The 19,560-nt window shown below is 39.8% G+C and overlaps 1 protein-coding gene across 2 annotated transcripts in view; it reads right to left on the bottom strand.

Moving 5' to 3' along the window:
• LRP5 (LDL receptor related protein 5) overlaps positions 1 to 19,560 on the bottom strand; it is a 166,550-nt gene that overhangs the window by 113,355 nt on the left and 33,635 nt on the right. For both annotated transcript variants that reach the window (XM_072864750.1, XM_072864751.1), the window contains exons 2-3: positions 17,904 to 18,300; positions 1,588 to 1,785 (exon numbers count right to left, since the gene is read on the bottom strand). In XM_072864750.1, the coding sequence (XP_072720851.1) occupies positions 1,588 to 1,785; positions 17,904 to 18,300 (595 nt within the window). The remainder of the gene's footprint in view (positions 1 to 1,587; positions 1,786 to 17,903; positions 18,301 to 19,560) is intronic.

The raw sequence follows: 19,560 nt of genomic DNA, 5'->3' as shown, positions 1-19,560 counted from the left end.
AAGAAGTGTACACCAGTGAGCTAATTTTTTTTTTTTAATGCAAAATACATTAACTTTTCCTAAAATACTGTTTCGTTTATGGTTCAACAGAAAACTGCTTGGGAGGTGGTGGACATGCACTAATCTATCACAAAGTAATTTGGACAGATTGCTGGAATTAGTGTATTCAAAGGCTTGCTCCCTTTCAGGTGGCCTTCCTCTACCTTAAAATGAGCAAAATAAATTTTACTCACCAATTAAAACTTTAAGTTTTTACACATACGTGGCAAGTAAAGTTTATAGAATTCGTATGTGCATGATAACTGCAGAATCAGCCTGGAAAACTTACCCTCTGACACTCACCCCCAAACAGAGACATATATTCATGTAGTATTGTATGAAAATCTCTCTTAGATTTTGAATTTTGAGAGAGCATTTTCTTTCTGTCTATGAACCTGCACCCAGCCTTTGAGCTACTGCTCCATTCCGTAAAGGCCTTTTCCCTTGTCTATACTTCTGACTGTCAGTCAGTACTTGTCACTTACTACAATGTCACCATTATCTAGCTCTTACATAGTGCTCTCAAAGGAACTTAAGAGCATTTTATAAAGGATCTCAATATTGTAATTCCTCTTTTATGAGTGTGAAAATCAGGCACAGAATGCACCTTGGTAAAAAAAAAATTGAAAAACACCATGGAAAATGCAGAGGTTTTTTGAGGGAGGCATATTATTCTATTACAGAGATATGCATAAAATAAAACTCTTCCAACGTTTTACCAAAGCAAAATGATTTCATAACACAGACATTTAAAATGTTATGAAATCATGAAAATGAAAATGACATTTTAAACTATCTGAAGACCAAAGCCAGACCAGAATGCAGAGACGTGCCTCCTCAGCAGGACATTTCACTGGCAGATGACACTCACCCTTCAGGACCAACACAACTTACCCATCGAACACTGCACGGAACTGAAGGTGCAATCTCAAATGTCTATGTCTGCCCTGTCTGAAGGGTCACCTCTCTGTGTCTACAAAAGCCAAAACTAAACAGCACACTTGGACAGGAGCCACAAACCAAAACTTCCATACTGTGCTTTCTATCAAGCTTTATGCAAATCTGCTTCCTGCTTGCTCGCAGTATGAAATAAGCTGAATTTGGTTAATTTATAGGCATGCCACAAAGGACATCTTTGGATGGGGCCAAGGACAAGTGTGTCTCACTGTATATTTCCTGTTGAAAAAGAATACAGTAATAATACTGTAAAATACCAGTCACTAGTTAAATGTTAGATTGCCTACGACCAAGCATAAGCATCTCCAACTATTTTTAAGACAAGTATCAGCCTAAAAATGAAAAATCCTGCTGTACAAGAAGGCTATAAACAGTCTATAGTGAAATACTGATACAAATAACCTTACTTTTAAAACCAGTTTTACACGATGTGAGGCTATTTTACTTTTTGCAAGGCTATGAACAATTGCATTTAAAAGAACAATAAGGTATTGGCATTATTCTAGATTACTGCAAAAAGAGCGTCAGTTCAAAATGAATGCAGGAGGTAAGAAATAACTTATATCACATTATTGACTAAAGGAAACTTACCTAAAGGAACCATCCAGATTGGCCCTATGAATGAAACTCAGCTTTGCATCAGCCCAGTAAAGTTTCTGCTCATCAAGATCTATTGTGAGTCCATTTGGCCAATAGATATCTGAATCAACAATTATTTTTCTTGTACTGCTGTCCATTCCTGCCCGTTCTATTCTGGGTGTTTCACCCCAGTCAGTCCAATACATGTATCTGAAAAAGAAAGCAGAGATGCACACAAATTAAATCACAATACATGCTGGTGAGCTTTAGGAACAGAAGGGATAGCAGCTCTTTGCAAAGGCTATAAGCATATATACATTGAGTGGTGCATACAGACAAATGTATAACCCCAAAACTTTAACATACTTCTTAACTTATTAACATACTTATTAACGTAAATCAAACCACAGTTCCAGAGGGTGCAAAAAAAGTCCCTCATGAGAGCACCTCTCACAAGCATTGCCTCTGCATAACGTATTACTGTTCTTCAATGTTGGGTAGCACCCGATTGTCATAAGCATTTACAACTGAGTATCATCCTTGCATAGCCAGCTATTACAAGTTAATATCCTAAATCACATTCTGAAGCAACTAATTACCTATCCAAGCAGGCAATGACCATAGTTGAACTTCCTTTTGCAAGTCTGTACACAGAAAAGAATAAAATCAAGTGCCCTGAAATTTGTTTCTGTTAATGAATAAATCATGAATCCATGCAGACTTACAATGACATTAGAATAAATTTTGGGGTGCTTTTTTTCCCCTCCTGTCCATGTCCCAGTTTCCCTGTCACTCCACCTATGGGCAATTTAAGTAGCCTGAATAGAGACATTAACAGCACTTACCAACTGGAAAGGACCAGATCAAAATATGGCAAATTACAGAACATCTGCATGAAAAGTTGAGACTGTACAGTTAAGAGAGAAACTGTCTGATCAGAAGAGGACAATCAGTTCCCAGCTGGTAAACATTACCCAGTGTAATATATCTAGGTTGCAAATTCGGCATGCCAAGGGTGCAAACACAACACAGCCAACCCCTTGTACAGCTACCACAGGCCAGTCAGAGAAACGGTATTGCTTGCCCAATGCCAAAACAGACATTTCTGGCATGGTCTGTGTTAGGAACCCTCTGACCTGAGTGAGCCCTCAAACAAAATCAGGTGTCTATGCACTGGACCCTCCAGCACTCCAGGTTCATCACACTATATTAGATCAACAACAGTGCCAGATGGACACCAGCTGGGTAAGTGCACTGAGCTACACCTAAGCTACGTCCCGCTACCACTGGAGCTCCAGAAAAGCATGGTAAAGAGGCATCTATTCAGTCTTGCAGAGCCCATGCTTAGCCAGACTTTTCATAACCTGGATTATCCCAGACCCTCAGACCCCCTGAAGAGGACAGCACTGGCTATGCAACCACGCTAGAAACCACAAAAGAAGTAAATGAACGTGCATTGTGAACACACACGGAGAAAAAAAGCTTCATGATTTCTTTTATGAAAGAGAATGTTGTCCACTTTGGGAACGGAGGGGGGACTAAACTGTAATTACTGTCATGTTCCTCAGCAGGATGTTCTCCCCTTCGCAACAAAAGATGCTCCTGTAAACTGCAGTAGCTCTGTAGCTGCTTCATGTGCAGCTGGGGCCATCATTTCAGCCAAGGAGGAACAGGCAGCTGTACAGTTATCCCCAGCACATGTCCCTCACAACTCAGGCTTAAAATGCTCTGATCTCCATGTACATACTGCACCCTGATTCAGCTGTACCTCTGGTTCCAGCGCAGTCACAGCACCTATTTAGACCATTCTGATCACAGCACCATATATCATCGTTAGCATGTTTATCCTACTGAAGAGGGGAATATAGATTAAAATACAGATAGACAGACAGATAGAAATCACTCACTTGCATCACAATACACATACATTTGAGTGTGGGAGGGTAAAACAAGGAGTTTTCTAGTTGAAATGGTAAAGCTTCCATGCAGATGAGTCCTCGGGCTTCTGAGACAGCTCACCTCAGAGTGGCTACAGCAGACTCGTGTCCCCAGATGCCTTCCCCAAAACATCTCAGCTCCCGCAGCCAGGATAGACTAACTGCTCCTGAAGAAGCAGCAGCAGTAGCTGAGCTGCCCCAGTTCACAGGACAACCTATGAATGTAAATTGCCACTCATTTTGGTTTTCCTTAACAAGTCAGGCTGTAATTTGTGGCAGGTCGAACTGTGTGGGGAAGCAGCTATTGACAAACAACGGAAGCCAGAGAAAAGCAGACATAAAAGAAACTGTCTACACAACCAGCTGGTGAATCACATTGTGAAACTGATCCAGCCAAATACTCATTTTTTGGTCATGTCAAATCAGTTCTTTGATCTGGCTCACCCGCACTAGCTTGAGGAATTCAAAAGACACCTTGAGCAACCTCTACAGGAACAAAGATGAACAAAAGATGGACTGTTGAATTAAGAAAAACCTGGCTATTAAAGGTGACTTTGCGCTATATCATATGGCTATGACAGTCCCACACTTAGTCATATATTGAAATGTATAAATGCAGACTAAAAAGGAGCTTAGACCAAAATCAGAAATCCCATGACAGTTATTTAAAAGCAAAAACAAAGGAGACAAAACTAGCTAAGTCAAATTAAACCTTAAAAACAGGTTAAAATGAAAAGGATGAAAAAATATCCCCAAAATTACCCTTGAGCAAAATTCCTCTCCTCAAGCCTCCCCTGAAGCTCAATGCATTCAGATGAAGAAAAGGAAAAAAAAAAGTCTGTAAGCCAAAGGGTTCTCATGGCTTTTCTATGATATTAAAGGAGCTCCAGCTCAAGAGCCTCTCCCCCTCAAAAAACCTGTTGCCTAATTTCATAGGTGATATATGTTTATCCTTGGCCACACAGAGACTGCTGGACAAAAGTAGTAGTTTCAACTTCACACATTAATTTGCCACAGGAAAATGACATCCCTACGTTTTAGCTCATTAACAGGTACCAAGCTCAATCCTCATCAATTCCTGTATCATTCAAAGGTCTAAAACTACATAGTATTAGCAAAGTAACTGTACCGCAAAGGAAGGCTATCAGGATGAAGATGCATTAGACAACATGTAGAACAATCTGAATGTAGGCACCATTCTTTCAAAGCATTTCTCTCCCAGCTGGACTTTTTTAACACAACATATAAAAGATTATTATTACCCTGTCACCACCTTGTTCTGATTGTAGGGTGTCTCTGCAATCCCATAAGTATCATAAAGCTGATCTTCCTGGTGAACTTTTCAGAATATATCAAGTCTCTGCAGTAATCAAGCACCTACTGAAGTAATGGTTTCACTCCCCCTACGTGGTACAAAGCGCCGCCATGGTCCATCATAGAAAAGCAAGCCAAGCAATGGAATGGCAAAAGCAATTCTTGTCTCCATTTAACCTCCTCCCCTTTCCCAACCAGCTTCCACCCTTTTGGCAGGCAGCAGGCACTGAATTGCCATGAATTTTAGGAAATCAGCTCTGGTTTGGGGATCTCTCAACAAATCAAGACCCTTGTAAGAAGAGATCAGCTGTTCCTGCAGCAGGAGTGGGTGTCTCTGGTCTATGTAAGCCAATTTAAAACCATGCCACTGCCAAATGGAGCAGTTCCTTCCCTGGTTCCTACCCCTGGTGCTGACATTAGCACCCTACAAGAGAAAAAAAAAAAAAAAAAAAAAAAAAGGAAAAAGAAAGAAAAAAAAAAAACACCACCCAAAAAGCTTTCAGTTACCTTAGCAAATGAACAGTCTGAGCAATGGTCCCACAGCAGTGGTACATAAACAGAAGGAACAAATAAAGCCCACACAGCTGAAGCCACCTATGAAACTTCTCCAGAGAAAGAGGCATTACTCTCAAACTTCCCCTAGATAAGGCACTCACAAATTAGGGCCTTAGACTCTACAATTAGCTAGGGCAGTCCTCTTCATCCCTCTTCTCCCACTGTAACATCTAGGCTGTTTTGACATTTTTTGTTCAACACAAGGCACAACACAGCATTGGACATCACACTTTAATAGGCCATAAAATGTCATGTTTTAAATGCATGCCTATGTGGGATTTTCAAGAATACACAAAGTGTCGAGCTTTTGGTTTTTTTACCCTCCTCTATTTTGAGTGACAAAGCTAATTCAAACCAATTTAAGTACAAACAGCATCCTGGCTGAGACACCCTACATAGACAGAAGACAGCAATTTTTTGGGCAAGTTATAAATCCTAGAGAAAAAAAAAATCCAGTTATTATGGAAAGAATGACACAAGCTTAGCTAAAGCAGCACTGCAAACATAACTGGAACATTAACACCACAAGATAAAAATGGGGAGGGGAGAAAGCCAAAGGCTTTATACCTACCCTTGAAATAACCCATGGATCTATTTAAGAAAATTAGTCTTCTGTCAAAACTACTGAAATCTGTTTGCATTAGGCGGGTTCATCAGGGAAAGAGCCATACAGGAAAAACAGTGGAGAAATTAAGTATTTTAGTAATGTCCAATAGTAGCCATTATGCCTTACACTTTGCATCTTCCAAATGCCCCCAGGACACAGGATCAATTCTTACACAAACAGCAGATATTTTTGGTTGGGGCTTTATGGGGGAGAACATGGCAAAAAGCTCAAAGTGGCTTCTCAGAGAAAAAAATCAGTCTGCACACTGTAACAACTTATATGTGAGGAACTGATTTAAATCAACCTGATTTAAATTAACCTTAATTAATAGAGTTTAAACCTGTTAAGATTACCTAATTGAGGAGCCTGGAGTGGTAACTGACACATTATTTCTGCAGAAGAAGAAAAAAAAGGCTTTTTTTTAAAAAAAAAAACATGCTCAATAGTCCACATTTCTTATTGACCTCAACAAAAACCAAGCACTTTGAAACAGTCTAGGCATCATCAATGTTTCTCAAACAGCTGACGGTTCAGGATTCATTTTTTTGCTTTTCAATTACAACCTTTTTTGCTGGTGTCCAGTACATTAACAATCCCTATCGTTTTAATTTCACTATAAAAAAATTGGATATTTAGCCCAGATAAGGTTTCCGGAATATTCAGTAGAATATGCAAAGAATCTCAGTCCAGTACTACCTGTGCTATTAAATGCTTCCTGTTTTGGAAAGCCTGTTGAAAAGACGTACACTGAATAATAACGAAGAGTCTAACACACATATCTGGATAGTTTTTTATTTGGTTGATTTTGTTGTTGGTGGTGTTTTTAAATGTAAATTACACAGTTTTAAATACCCCTGCGCCAGGGCATACCATAACAACTAAGGAGCTAAAAATATCAAAACCAGTATTTGGTATCTTAGTATACGTTAGATCAATCACGTTTTTAGGACTGAGATTTGGCATCCCAAGAGTTTTGTATCTCACCTGGATTGCAACAGGTCAATAAAAGCACAACATCACTGAAGCTATAAAAGAAAATGAAACTATCAATTCCTAAAGAGATAATAAAATAAAAGCCATTCTGAGCAAAATTCACTGCTAAGCAGCTATCACAAATCAATAACCTTAAAAAACCAAAACCAAACAGCACTAGAGAAGCACTAAACAAAAAGCAGCCCTGGGACAAACTCTTGGGTTACTTTATTCAGTTCTTCAGAGATGCTTAAGTGTCTTCTCCCTTACTGGGTTTTAACCTTTAACTCCAGACTTTCAAGGCAAAAAGGAAGGGCAGGCAAGGGGGGAGAAGAGATTAACATCTAATAATAATTTTGCAACAGTTGCACCAATTCTGTCCCTAAACGGAATTGCACTTTGCTATACCAAAGAAACCAGCAGGAATAAAGCACAGCAAAAGCCAAAGCTTCATCAGGGAGAAGATGTAAATGTTATACTTCTTTTTGAACACACAACCACTAACAGTCCATCCAGTCCATCATCCAGTAGCCAGAAGTACTGGACTCAGAGTTCATAAAATTCAGTTACTGCTCTATTAGTAAGCACAGTAGCTGCAAGCTTCACTACCAAGCTTTCTAGTCAGAAGGCAATTAAACAAATGCAGTTTAACTGCAGTCAGCAAGTCACTGGGTTTTGCACATACTTAATTACCACATTGAATCAGGGCTTAAACGGTGCTTCAGTACCATCAGAAGAATGGGACTGAAAGCCACCTTGCAAAAATAAACAGATTTTAAAGTTGGTAAACTGCACCTCAGTGGTCTTTTTTTTTTTTTTCTTTTTTTTTTGCCTGCTTAACTCATTTTAAAATTCCAGGTGCAGGAGCAAAAAACAGGATGAAGACCGTATTTCCCCTCAGTTTTAAAGCTGTAGGTCATTTCTTATTTCCTGGCACTTCATCTCTCTTGTCATCATTTTTGCAAAGATTAGAAATCACGGCCATGCCCTTAAAGAGCAGCTGATCAGCCATCTGAGCTGGAAGGTATCACAGACATAATAAAAAGCAGCTAACGCTGCCCACACGCTTTTTCCACCTCCCGACGTGCAGTATGGTTGCCAAACCTTACATAACCTGCTTACACAAAAGGGGCCAGTTGTACAGATGATGTAAATCAGCACAAACTTCTCCCATTTCAACAATGTTCTTGAACTTGTACAAGCCCAGGGCACAAAACAGGAGTTTACAGGAAATTGCTATGAAGTTTAGATTCCTGCACGTTTAAAACTTACTTTCTCCATCCCACCTTTAAAGTTACAAAAATTCAACTGCAAAATTAAGTAGCACCAATTGTTTACAGAAGGGAAAAGAATGGCTATCTTGCATAACATTAAGCTGCAAATTACTTACTCAAATTACCTTCCCCCCCCCCCCCCCCCCCCCCAAGCACTGAACTTTGAGACCTGGATGTTCTTGACAAAAAACATTACATCAAACCCAAAAATATGCCACAGCAGGTAACCATCACAAGTGATTACACTGTATTCAAAGATATGTATTTAAAGAAAAGCAAACAAAACCCCCCAAGAACTACCCTTCTCCCACTAGTTTTCCTACAACGTCTTTTATTCTGACAGGTTTAGGTGTTTTAAAATATATACATAACATATACATATAGTATACTATTTGGCAACGAAGAGGAAAAAACATAATTGCCTGTCAACTGATGGGTGCTCAAATATTACTGCAATGAAGTGCTTGCAAGGAAAGAGCACATCTTTCCCTGCTTACCCATATGGAAAGGAGTAAGCCACCCTAATAATTTCTCAAAGGTAAACAAGCATGCACTCAATACAGCTTCAACAGCCTGTTAAAAAGTCAGGTGACATGACACTGTGAAGCTGAAGAATCCTCGGAGAGAGGGACTCAAGATTTCCAAACACATTAAGCTAGAGAAGGAGGGCAGCAGTAAGGAGACACTTGCAACACTACTCAGGGGGGTTAGGAAGAGAATTTTGAACTTCGAATGCAATATTACTGCAAATACCTCTGATACGTTGAGAAAAAGAAACTGCACTGGTAGGATTTCCTGGGGAAAAAAAGGAGTTGCACATGCTTTGTGTGTCATGCATTTTCCCCTCTAAAAGAATGTCCAGCACATTCATATGCAAAACTCTACAGAAAACAGAAAAACACCTATAAGAAGATAAAATGAGCCCTCATAACTGCTCCTCATGGTCAACAGGTAAGGTACAAGAGACAATGCAGTATCACTTTTTCTTCCCAGACGTTTCTGAGAAGAGATTAAGAAATATTTTATATATAAAGAAATTATTTCATATTGAAAGCACTTCACAAGCAGCTCAGCATTATACCACTGCTCTAGGGTGATGAGGGAAGTTGCAGAAAACAAGGTAGGAAAAGGACCTCATGAGGTCACAAGTCCTGCACCAAAAAGGCTGCTTTTTCACAGAATCATTGAGTTCCTGAGGTTGGAAGGGACCTCTGGAGATTGTCTACTGCAACCCCACCACTCAAAGCAGGGTCAACCGGAGCAGGTTACCCAGGACCTTGTCCAGTCAGGTTCTAAGTATCTGTAAGGTTGAAGACTCCACAACCCCTCTGGGCAACTTGTTCCAGTGATTCATCACCCTCTCAGTAGAGAAGTATTGTCTTTCATTTAAGTGGAACTTCCTCTATTTCAGTTTGTGCCTATTGCCTCCTTTCACTGGATACCACTGAGAAGAGTCTGGCTCCATGGCCTTTACTCCTTCATATCACATATTTATACACATTGGTAAGATCCCCTGAGCCTTCTCTTTTCCAGGGTAAACAATCTCAACTCAGCCTTCTATGTGGCCTTTTGTTAGGCTCACACCAGCATGTCCACACCTCTCTTGTGCTGAGGAACCCAGAACTGGACACAGTACTCCAGGGGTAGCCTCACCAGCACTGAATAGAGGGGAAGGCTCACCTCCCTCGATCTGCTGGCAACACTCCTTCTAATGAAGCCCAGCGTTCTTTGCAGCCAGGGCATATTGCTGGCTCATATCCAGTTGATTGACCCGAGGTCCTCTTCTTCTTTCAAAAAATATGATTTATTTTAGGAAAGGGAAAAATAGTCCAAATTTCACTACATTCACACAATGACAAACTGCAGCAACTCTAAAGTCAGGGGGTCCTCCTATCAAAAGGTGCAGAATGAACTGTTGAGCTCTCTCTCCATCAGCTTGTGAGATACTTCCCACACTCTGCTGTTTACAGGTAGACCCAGTCATGACTTAACCTCTGACTTAACTACCTCTACCTAAAGTTAAGCCTAGATTTCTTCCTCCCTCCATAAGGAACATTGGATTAAAGCGTGTCAGGACAGTCTAAGAAATGACATCTATACATTTGTAATGACTTAAGGGAGGACAGGGGTCCAGAAAACATATTGAACAACAGTAATTCAATTGTGCAAGTAAGGTGTTGGTTGTTTTCTGACCCACAGATCTCACAACTGCCCTTAAACATTTAGCTCAAGCCAATGCATTTTATCTATTTCAGTGTGTTTCAGTTTAATTCAATGTTTGGGAAAACAGTCCACTCAAACAATAGCCAATAATTTGTCAAGGCATGCAATCTAAGCATGTTCATTTGCACACTTATAAATTTATAACACAATTTGACAAACAAAACCCTGCTTAAGTACACATTCAACAGGTTATATGGAAAAATTCTTGTTTCAGCTTATACTATTGCTTAATTTTACATGAAAAAAAATAGAAACATGTTTTGAGTTAAACCAAAGCCACCCATTCACGACAAATAGAATGGTGCCAGTCCAGCCAGACCAACACATCATATATGCCATGATTTTCACACTGCCTCTGTGCAGCTATAAAATGCATCCATCAAGTACTCTAATCAAAAAGAATCCCAGCTTCCACCATCTCTTTGGTCCCAGAGCCAAAGCTACAAGACCAAAGCTACATTCCTGACTTCCCCTGAGAAACCAACGCAACACATGCTGGCACTGAGACAAACAAAGCCATCCTGTTGTTCCTTCTGTTCCCTTAAGAAATGGTGTAGAAATTTAAAAGGTAAGAATACCATGATTCCCAAGCTACTTAAGAAGACTAAATGTGTACAGGGCAAAGAAGCCTCAGCCTCCAGCACTCAGGATATACGGGATCACAGAACTTGAAACAAAAAAAGAGTGCTAACAGGGGAGTGAGTTCAATGGGGTTATTAAGGAAGTCTACACATTTCCATCTCTTCCCCATGCAGTTCCAGCTGGGGGGGGGGAAGTAAATCACTTTTTTCTGCCATCTCTGAACAGGCAGCTCTGCTCTCAAATGAAGCAAATGGTCTTTGAACAATTTATGCCCTTTAGTCTTATCTATGAGCAGGAAAAGGGAGAAATAAGCAAAAGAGACTGATGAAACATTTATGGAAAGGCTGTCACCATCAAGGGCATCCACCTGAATATTAAGAGTAAATAACACTTCCCACAAGAACTTCAAGTTTCTCATGCATGAGACTATTTACAGCTATTTGGCCACACAACATATCAAAAGCTTTCCAAGTCCCAGAAATTACCACCATACCAAGATAATGGATATGACTCATAACCAATTTTATGGTTGAGTACTTTTATTACATTCTAAGAAAACAACTGTGCTACTCATATATTCATCCTCATTACAGTATTTCAAATAATTAACCAAAAGCTTCAAAATAATTTTATACTTGAAATTAATTACTAGAGACACACAGGATATAAACTAATCACTAGCATTCAAGGCAGCAATAATCATGTTTCACGCAAAACCGGGGCATCTTCTGCATTTTAACTGAGTAGCCATGAGTGAAAGTAAGAGTTCCTAAAAAGCATAATCTTTACCCATACCATGTTTGTCATTTTTTCTTTTCCAGTATTTGCAACAGTCACAAGTTTTTATTCATTATTCCCCCTCCTCTCAACTATTCCAAAGGAGATAAGGTCAGGTGATACACTGTTAAAAACATTTCACCATTCACAGTCATTTAAGTCAAAATATTCAAACCCTCAGTCTACTGCAGCTCATAAGATCAGGCTTCAGCATACAGATCCCAATGATTTCAACACAGAAAGCCAACATATGTAGCCTTAAGTACACGACATACTGTTGTGTGGGACCAAGGTCCTGGTGAATCAGCAGTAAACACCACTGCATTTTTATTTAAGTACTGCTATAAACACAGTTGTGAGTCATAAGAACAGCTATAGGTCTGGGTCCACAGTTTTGCTCTGACACTGAGGAAACGCTGGATTAACAACTAGGCATATCTGAGGCTTTTAATTTTAGACTCTGAATGGAGAGCTTTCTAATCTTGATAGCTGTCCCTTCTAAATCCATTTTTTAATATCCCGTTTGTCATATTTAGTCCTTTCCTTCCTTCATGCCAAATATACCTTAGGTCAATGACAGTCATTGCTAGTAGATTTTGTCTAATTTGCCAGTGACAGTCATTGCTTGCAGATTTTGGCTAATTTGCCATAAGCAACCTGAAGCGATGGTTAGGCTGGGCCATGGCACACACTTCCCTAACACCGTTCAGAACTTGATTAGACTTGTTCTAACCTCTAAACTAATGGCCATTCTGCAGAATGCCAAAACTGATGATTAATAGCTTTATCCTTTGTACTCAATAAATTTTTTTATTGCTGTTTTCTAATTTGCATCTTATTTCCTTCCCCCAAAGCCTATGCTATTCCAAAATGGGAAGACTGCTCCATAAATGAAGTTGGTTTCTGCACTAGACCGCTAGCACTGCCACTGCCCAACAGACCCACACCACATCATGAAAGACATTTTAAGAACTAAAATGAGGGAGGAAATGCAGAAAGAGGTTTGCAGCTTTCCTTCAGCCAGTCAAACCAATTCAAAGGTCCTTGCTCTCCTCCTCCACAGACATCATCTCTACAAACCCCACCAGAGTTGACATGCCAGCTCAGGTATGGCCAATTCGACAACCCCAGTGACTACACCAAGCGAAGACTGCTGTTATACACACACAAAAAAAACCCCAAGACAGCATGGGTTTTTTGGAGGCAATCAGGTTTTATTTTTCTTTAAAATAACCATTTCACAGATGTCTGATTCAGCTCTTTGTGCTTCAGCAAAACTGGCCTTGACACACAATAAGGACTTGCTTCTGAAATGCATTCCTGCTTCTTCACACAATGTTCATCATGTTTAGGTTCTTTTCACTGCGTTGCACAGAATTTGAGCTATCTCCTTAGTTGGGCTTGAGTAAAATCTTTACATACACTAACTTAAGTTTTGTTAGGAGTTGCTGCCCTGAAAACAGAGAAATACTTTTGCAAAAGCTGCAAACTCAAACTTAATAAAACACCAACACTACTGAATCACCCATCAGCAGTCCACCTAGCAAGAATGTATATAAATGCTAATGTTCTCCAAAACAGTGCCAAGAATTTTAGCCTAATGTCTTCCATTAAATAAACTCAGCTTCACATAAGCTACACCAGGTCTGGGATCTGGATGTTCAGAACAAAATGTCAGTGAATTTGCAGAAAAATGTTTTGTACTTTGCTTAGTTGATCCTTAACTTCAGGGAAGCAGAATAATTGGTTTATCACATATTCTGTCTCCTTTGATTCCTAGCATAGATAGTGGATCCAGCAAGAAAGCTTTAAGGTGCATGGGAAAGAATGCCATGTTATACATTAAGCAGCTGCCTGTTAATTATGATACTGTCTCAGAGCATCAGAAAATCCTGTACAATTAATGATTTTCACTAGCTCTGGGAAGAGTAGAGACCCACAGATGATCTGCAATAGTCTCTCACAGCTTGCCTTAAAAGAAAGAAATTTTAGAAATTCTCTGAATGATTGTTGGGGGAAATGACAAGGGCATCTCTCTTTTGAGTTATAACCTTCAGATAAGCATCGCCTTTAAAGAAGGAAGGTAGGTTCAGTGTGGAAACGATGAAGCTCTCTTTAAAAATGTCATTACACCAAAAAACATCCAACTTACTATTTAGCAAGCCCGCCAAAACATCCAAAATATCATACTTTTGAATGTCAGCCGGAAATCACAGAAAAACAGGCTTCGAAAGGAATCTCTAGAAGTCAACTAGTCCATCTCCCATGCCCTAAGGCTTGGTCATTACCCCTATAACGTTCCTGAGAGATGATTCAATACGTTCTCCTCTGTTCTCTCGAACTAGTCTATGTCTTGAAGAATCGCACTCAAAATGGAATAAAACCTATTTATTAGGCAAACACCACACTGGGCATAACATCCCACTGTGACCACCACAACATGAAATGGAGTCCTCCACCCATCTCTGCAGAACAGTCTTACTAAAGCTAAAAGAGAAGAGAAGGTGTCACCAATCTGCACAAGGACACATTACTTTGTCAAAAGAAGGAAATTAGATTTGTTTGACACAGAGCATTATTGACAAACCCATGTTTGGGTACTGCTAGTATCAGCTAAGCATTTACAAACTGTTTATTTGTCCCATTTTTCTTATGGAAACTGAAGTTGACTGGCCTATACCTAATGAAGTTTTCTTCGTCATTTTCTAAGCTTCCCCCCCTTCTCCAGAGAAACTGCTAAAAGGCCAAAATCACATCTATGGAAATTCTTACAGACTGTAAGTAAATGTCTAGCAAATTTAAGACTGCATCAACCACTTTCAAGAATCCTAGTCTAAATTTAATCAGATTTCATTACATGGGGAAAAAACCACAAACTTACACAAGTGCTCTAATCTGTTCTCTTCTATTTTAGCACAAATTCTCACTCTTCTGTCAGTTGTAATTACTGCATTAGCCACCTGATCACAAAACCTTACCAAAAAAAAGACAAATGAAAAGGTACTACCTGGGGTTTTTTCCCTACTGTCATCCACTTTCCTTCCCCAGAAAATACCAGAAAACAAGGAACAACTGGTTCTAGGGGAGCTCAAACTCAGAGCCTGCTGTGCCTAAATCAAATGTAATGATCACTACTTCACAGATGCACCTATGAAACATTTCAGCACTTCCATGTGAAATGAAGTGGTTGTAAAAGCAAATTAAATTTGAATATTTTATACCACTATGTATGATTTTTTGGTTTATTGAGTTTACTATATTAGACAGTTATTTGGGCAAATCTGCCTTTAATTCAATAGGACCCTTGTGCGATACTGGATTTTGTCACTTTTACCCAGAAGAGCAGCTCTATGGAGGCTGATTTTAATAGACCATAGTAGGGATGAATTGGTTAATTATAAAGGATATGTGTATCTTCATAATGCATTTTCACAGACCATTTATTTATGTTGCTTTGTTGCATTGGATGAATACACAAATCAAACAAGCTAACAATTATAAATGTCTGCCACAAGTTATAACCGATAGAGGTGTTTCATATAAAGCTGCTGCTCCCAATGGAAAAAAAAAAACACCTGTAGACTGAACTAATGTTCAGGACAGCAACACTGGCAATCCAAAGAATTGATCTGAGCAAAAGTCAGAAGAACTGTCTTTCTCTCCTCATCTCAAGCAATTTTGTTGATCAATACCAGCAAGTCTCAAGGTGACAAGCTCACATGCAGACATCTACATTTTTGGCAAATTAATCTTGTTCCTTATATTAGCCCATTCCACAGTAACTGTTCATACTTGCACACCTTCCCTGGAGGAATACATGCAAGATACTTAGAAGTAGAGAAGTCCTCCAGGAAGGAAAGAATAGGCTACCATAGACCTATGGAAAGGCAAAACCAAGGCAAGATACCTAACATACACCAAAAGGGTGTCTTCTGTTGTTACACTTACTGGATTTTGTGTATGTTTAAGAAATGCTGCACATCTGTTCTGCACAGAGTATTGCTGCAAAGAACTGCCTTTCAAAGTCACACAAAATAAACACAAACACAGGATCAGACTTACAGAAGCACTGCAACTTCACCATCACCACTGATAATTTTAAAAAAGCTCTCCTTTTGACCTGTACCAACAATACTTTCTCTCCCAGTTGTTCTAATCCAGTTTTCATTAAAAATAATAATTTTGCATTTCCTGTAGTATAGCAGCAATATACTACCAGAAATCTCCAGTTAAACCCTTCAGTTTTTCTAAACAGGAGGGTCAAAAAGCACATAATATGGCATGAAATGTATTGCCACAACCAATATTTAAGCTACCTTAAAGAAAACAGTCAAAAGGCAAGGAACTGCATCCACTTATGAGATGTCAACCTAGCATTGGTATTTCATGGTAAGCGCCATTCCACTCTCTCTGATCTACCTCATTATAAAATACTCAATTTAACATCATATTCCCTCTTTAAATTATACTACTGAACTCTAGACCTAAGTTAGTCTTCAGCATTAATTAGTTCTGCACAGATTACTTGCTGTCAGGATACACACAGGATTCCTTCTAATTTATTTAAAATACATCCATACAGCAATTTGCTAGGGGAAGAATTCCTGTAACTAAAGGCATCCGTAGTGAAGTCAGGATTAAGAGGACAAGGTCCCCTCTGGAAAAGTCCTTTGGTCCAACAAAGTCACGCCACTTTCCCTTTTACTGATTATGGCTGTACCTTTCCACCAGTTATCTGAAGGATAGAGGCAGCTCCAGCATTTGACATGTCAACAAAACTAAGGATTTTGTTTCTTTGGGTACACAGTTTCATTTAGTACTTGTATGTCATTTACATATTAATCCTAAATGTACCCATAACTCCTCACATTCATCTGGGAAGCCTTATGCAGGAACCACTGCAAAAACAACCTGACAAAGTTCCAGTCTGTAGCGTGGCAGTTGCTGACATGGCAATCTTAAGTTGCCCTCTGTTGCTTAGTTTCAATTTTCACTTCTCACACACCTGAGAAGGTGGTTTCTCAAGAGACTGTCTGTCTCCCAGTGCAGGATAAATGACAAACTAATTTATATTTGTGGTTTATCCTAAGCTCTTGTATTAACTCAGCATCCCTTTGCAAAGAGGCCAGACTCAGTGATAATGTCAGTTGACGCCAGATTTTCTTACAGATGAGAAACCTACCTACACATACTGTACAAAAGAACAAGATAAAGTGATCCCTGAGAAAGAGTCGTAAAAACAGCAGCAAACCACCTCACTTTGTGTGGATTTGTGCACACAAGAGAAGTGCACCTCACTTCTCTTTTCGTGCTATCCCTGGGGTCCATCTAGCACAGCAGATCTTCAGTCATAACTACAATGAATACGGGGCCCAAACTGCACAACATCAGTACTATTTGTGCACAGGGATAGCAAATAGCACACATGAAATGGTGCGGAGTACTGAAGAGGGAGGGAGGAACCATACAGAGATACAAGTATTTTCAAGAGCACTAAAAGTGACACATCCAGCCTGCTCACTTATTACTTCCTAACCTGGTCACCTTACAGCATTGAGAGTCCCTGGTTTCACCTGGATTCTTTTACTTGCCAGCACAAACATGATTATTCAACATCACCACTTAAAAATATCCTGATTTTGTTTACCAGAGCATAGCAAGTGAGAATTCCTGTTTTGACTCATGCAGATTTACACATCTTGCTGACTAGATACGTTACATAGACATCACATAGCAAACAAAAGTTAACTTACCAGATCAGATAACTGAGAAAATAACAATAAAAAAGGCTTGGAAAATTAATTACTTTTCAGAAGTGCAATGGAATAAGTTAGGCAATCACACTGGTTGAATATTTGGCTAGGCACTTAAGAACAGCTGTATTTTTCTTTTTGGCTCTATGTCTGGGCTGTCATTTCTTGCCACAAAATATTTAAGCTCAAACATATGTTCAGCTACATATCTTGAGAAAAATACCTTGGGAAAATGTAAACTGGAACAAAAGGCTATGTTTCTTTTTCAGAACTAAAAACTCAACATAAATCACCATTGTATCCATTTAACCATTTAAGTCAAATTAATATTTACCCATGAGCAGGATCCAAAGCTATTGCCCTGGGCTGATCAAGGTCTTGCCAGAAGAGGACTTTTCTAGATGTTCCATTAAGATTAGCTACTTCTATCCTATTGGTTTCTGAATCCGTCCAGTAAAGTTTTTTCCCAATCCAGTCACATGCCAGGCCATCCGGGGAAACCAGACCAGAAATGATGACATTCTGCACCACATTCCCAGTTTGGTTAATGTAAGTTTGCTTGATGGCTTCTTCACTCACATCTGTCCAGAAAACGATGCCTTGTGAATACTGGAAGTCAACCGCAGCAGCATCCTCTAAACCACTGACCACCACAGTGGACTCCAGCTTTGTGCCTCCAGCATCCACAAGTCGAACATCCCGCCGGTTGGCAAAAAGCAGAAAGGGAGATGCTATAGAAGAAACAAAAACAAAAACATGTTAGTATTATTGGCATCTACAGATGTTAAAGCACTGAGTATGAATATGGCAGAGGAGGATTTCTTTGCCCAGATCAGCGGGGCAGGCAGTACAGCAGAAGGAATGTGGAAGTTTCACGTGAGAGAAAAATGCACACTACCAAAAAACCTCTTCCTTCCACATGTCAGACAATGAAGTAAAAGACAGAGGGAAGAGCAGGCCCAATTCTGTATCTACGGGATATTGATAGTGCTTTCAACATAGTTAAGAGTTCAAACTGAGGCCTTTCAACAATACCTTCAACAATACCTCCTGTCAATCCATAAACCTGGGTTTAGAACACATTAAGTCTTCAGGGTTTAAAAGCTTGGTTCACCAAGTTGAAGTAGTAACAGCACACAGAAGGGAAGTTCTGATGCCTTTTAGTAGTAGGCTGGAAGCTAACAGTACTAGACACAACACCCTGAAATGCTCCTACCAAGTGCCCTCCTAGATGACAAAGACTGTGACAGAGGTTCAGAACTACTGTCTTCTCCCCTGCACCACAATGAGAGAGAAATTCAAGGAAAAGATTGAAGGAAGACAATGATGTGGGTTGTAGAAGTTTGTGGGGACTGCTGTTAGCTGGAAGAGGCAGCCAGAGCAAAAGGACAAAGGTTCTTGCTGTTTGAAGCTCCAAGTGGATGGTGGAAGCTGGAGTCCTAGTACTGAATGACAGGGAACAGGCTTTGAAACGGGAGCTAACTTACGATTGATGCAAAAGGGATGGGAAGCTTAAAGACATGTCAAAATGACAGCCATAGAGATATTCCAGCATTACCTGCACAAGTTCTAGATCTCTTGTGTGTGAGGTTCAGTTGCACAATGACATAACCTTAGCGGATGACACTGGCATTCACAGACAGAAAGGAAGGAGGTGGGGAGAGAGACTCATGAGAGGCAAGGAAATTAAGCTCGTTGAGCAGGATCTGATAGTAAGACATACAGAAGCAGCAGTAACACTGGCAGAGATTTTAGCATAGACAATATGACTCTTCTGTCATACAAGATCTTATCTGCTACTATACTCAAAGAGAGAGATAAATCTGAGCTTGCAATTGAGGCTGTCCCTCCACACTCTGAGAAGGAGAGAAAGGTGTGAAGGTCTGAGTCCTACAACTCCTCCCTCCGCTTCCAACACAGAATATTACAAAACTCTAGCAGAAGGAGATTGTAAAGATCCTCTGAAATTCCCACTATGGGGGGAGGAGGCA

Source organism: Ciconia boyciana, chromosome 6 (genome assembly GCF_034638445.1).
Source record: "Ciconia boyciana chromosome 6, ASM3463844v1, whole genome shotgun sequence".
In the NCBI taxonomy this organism is placed as follows: Eukaryota; Metazoa; Chordata; class Aves; order Ciconiiformes; family Ciconiidae; genus Ciconia; species Ciconia boyciana.
The sequence above is the reverse complement of the archived record's forward strand: the minus strand, read 5'-3'. Positions and strand labels throughout refer to the sequence as shown.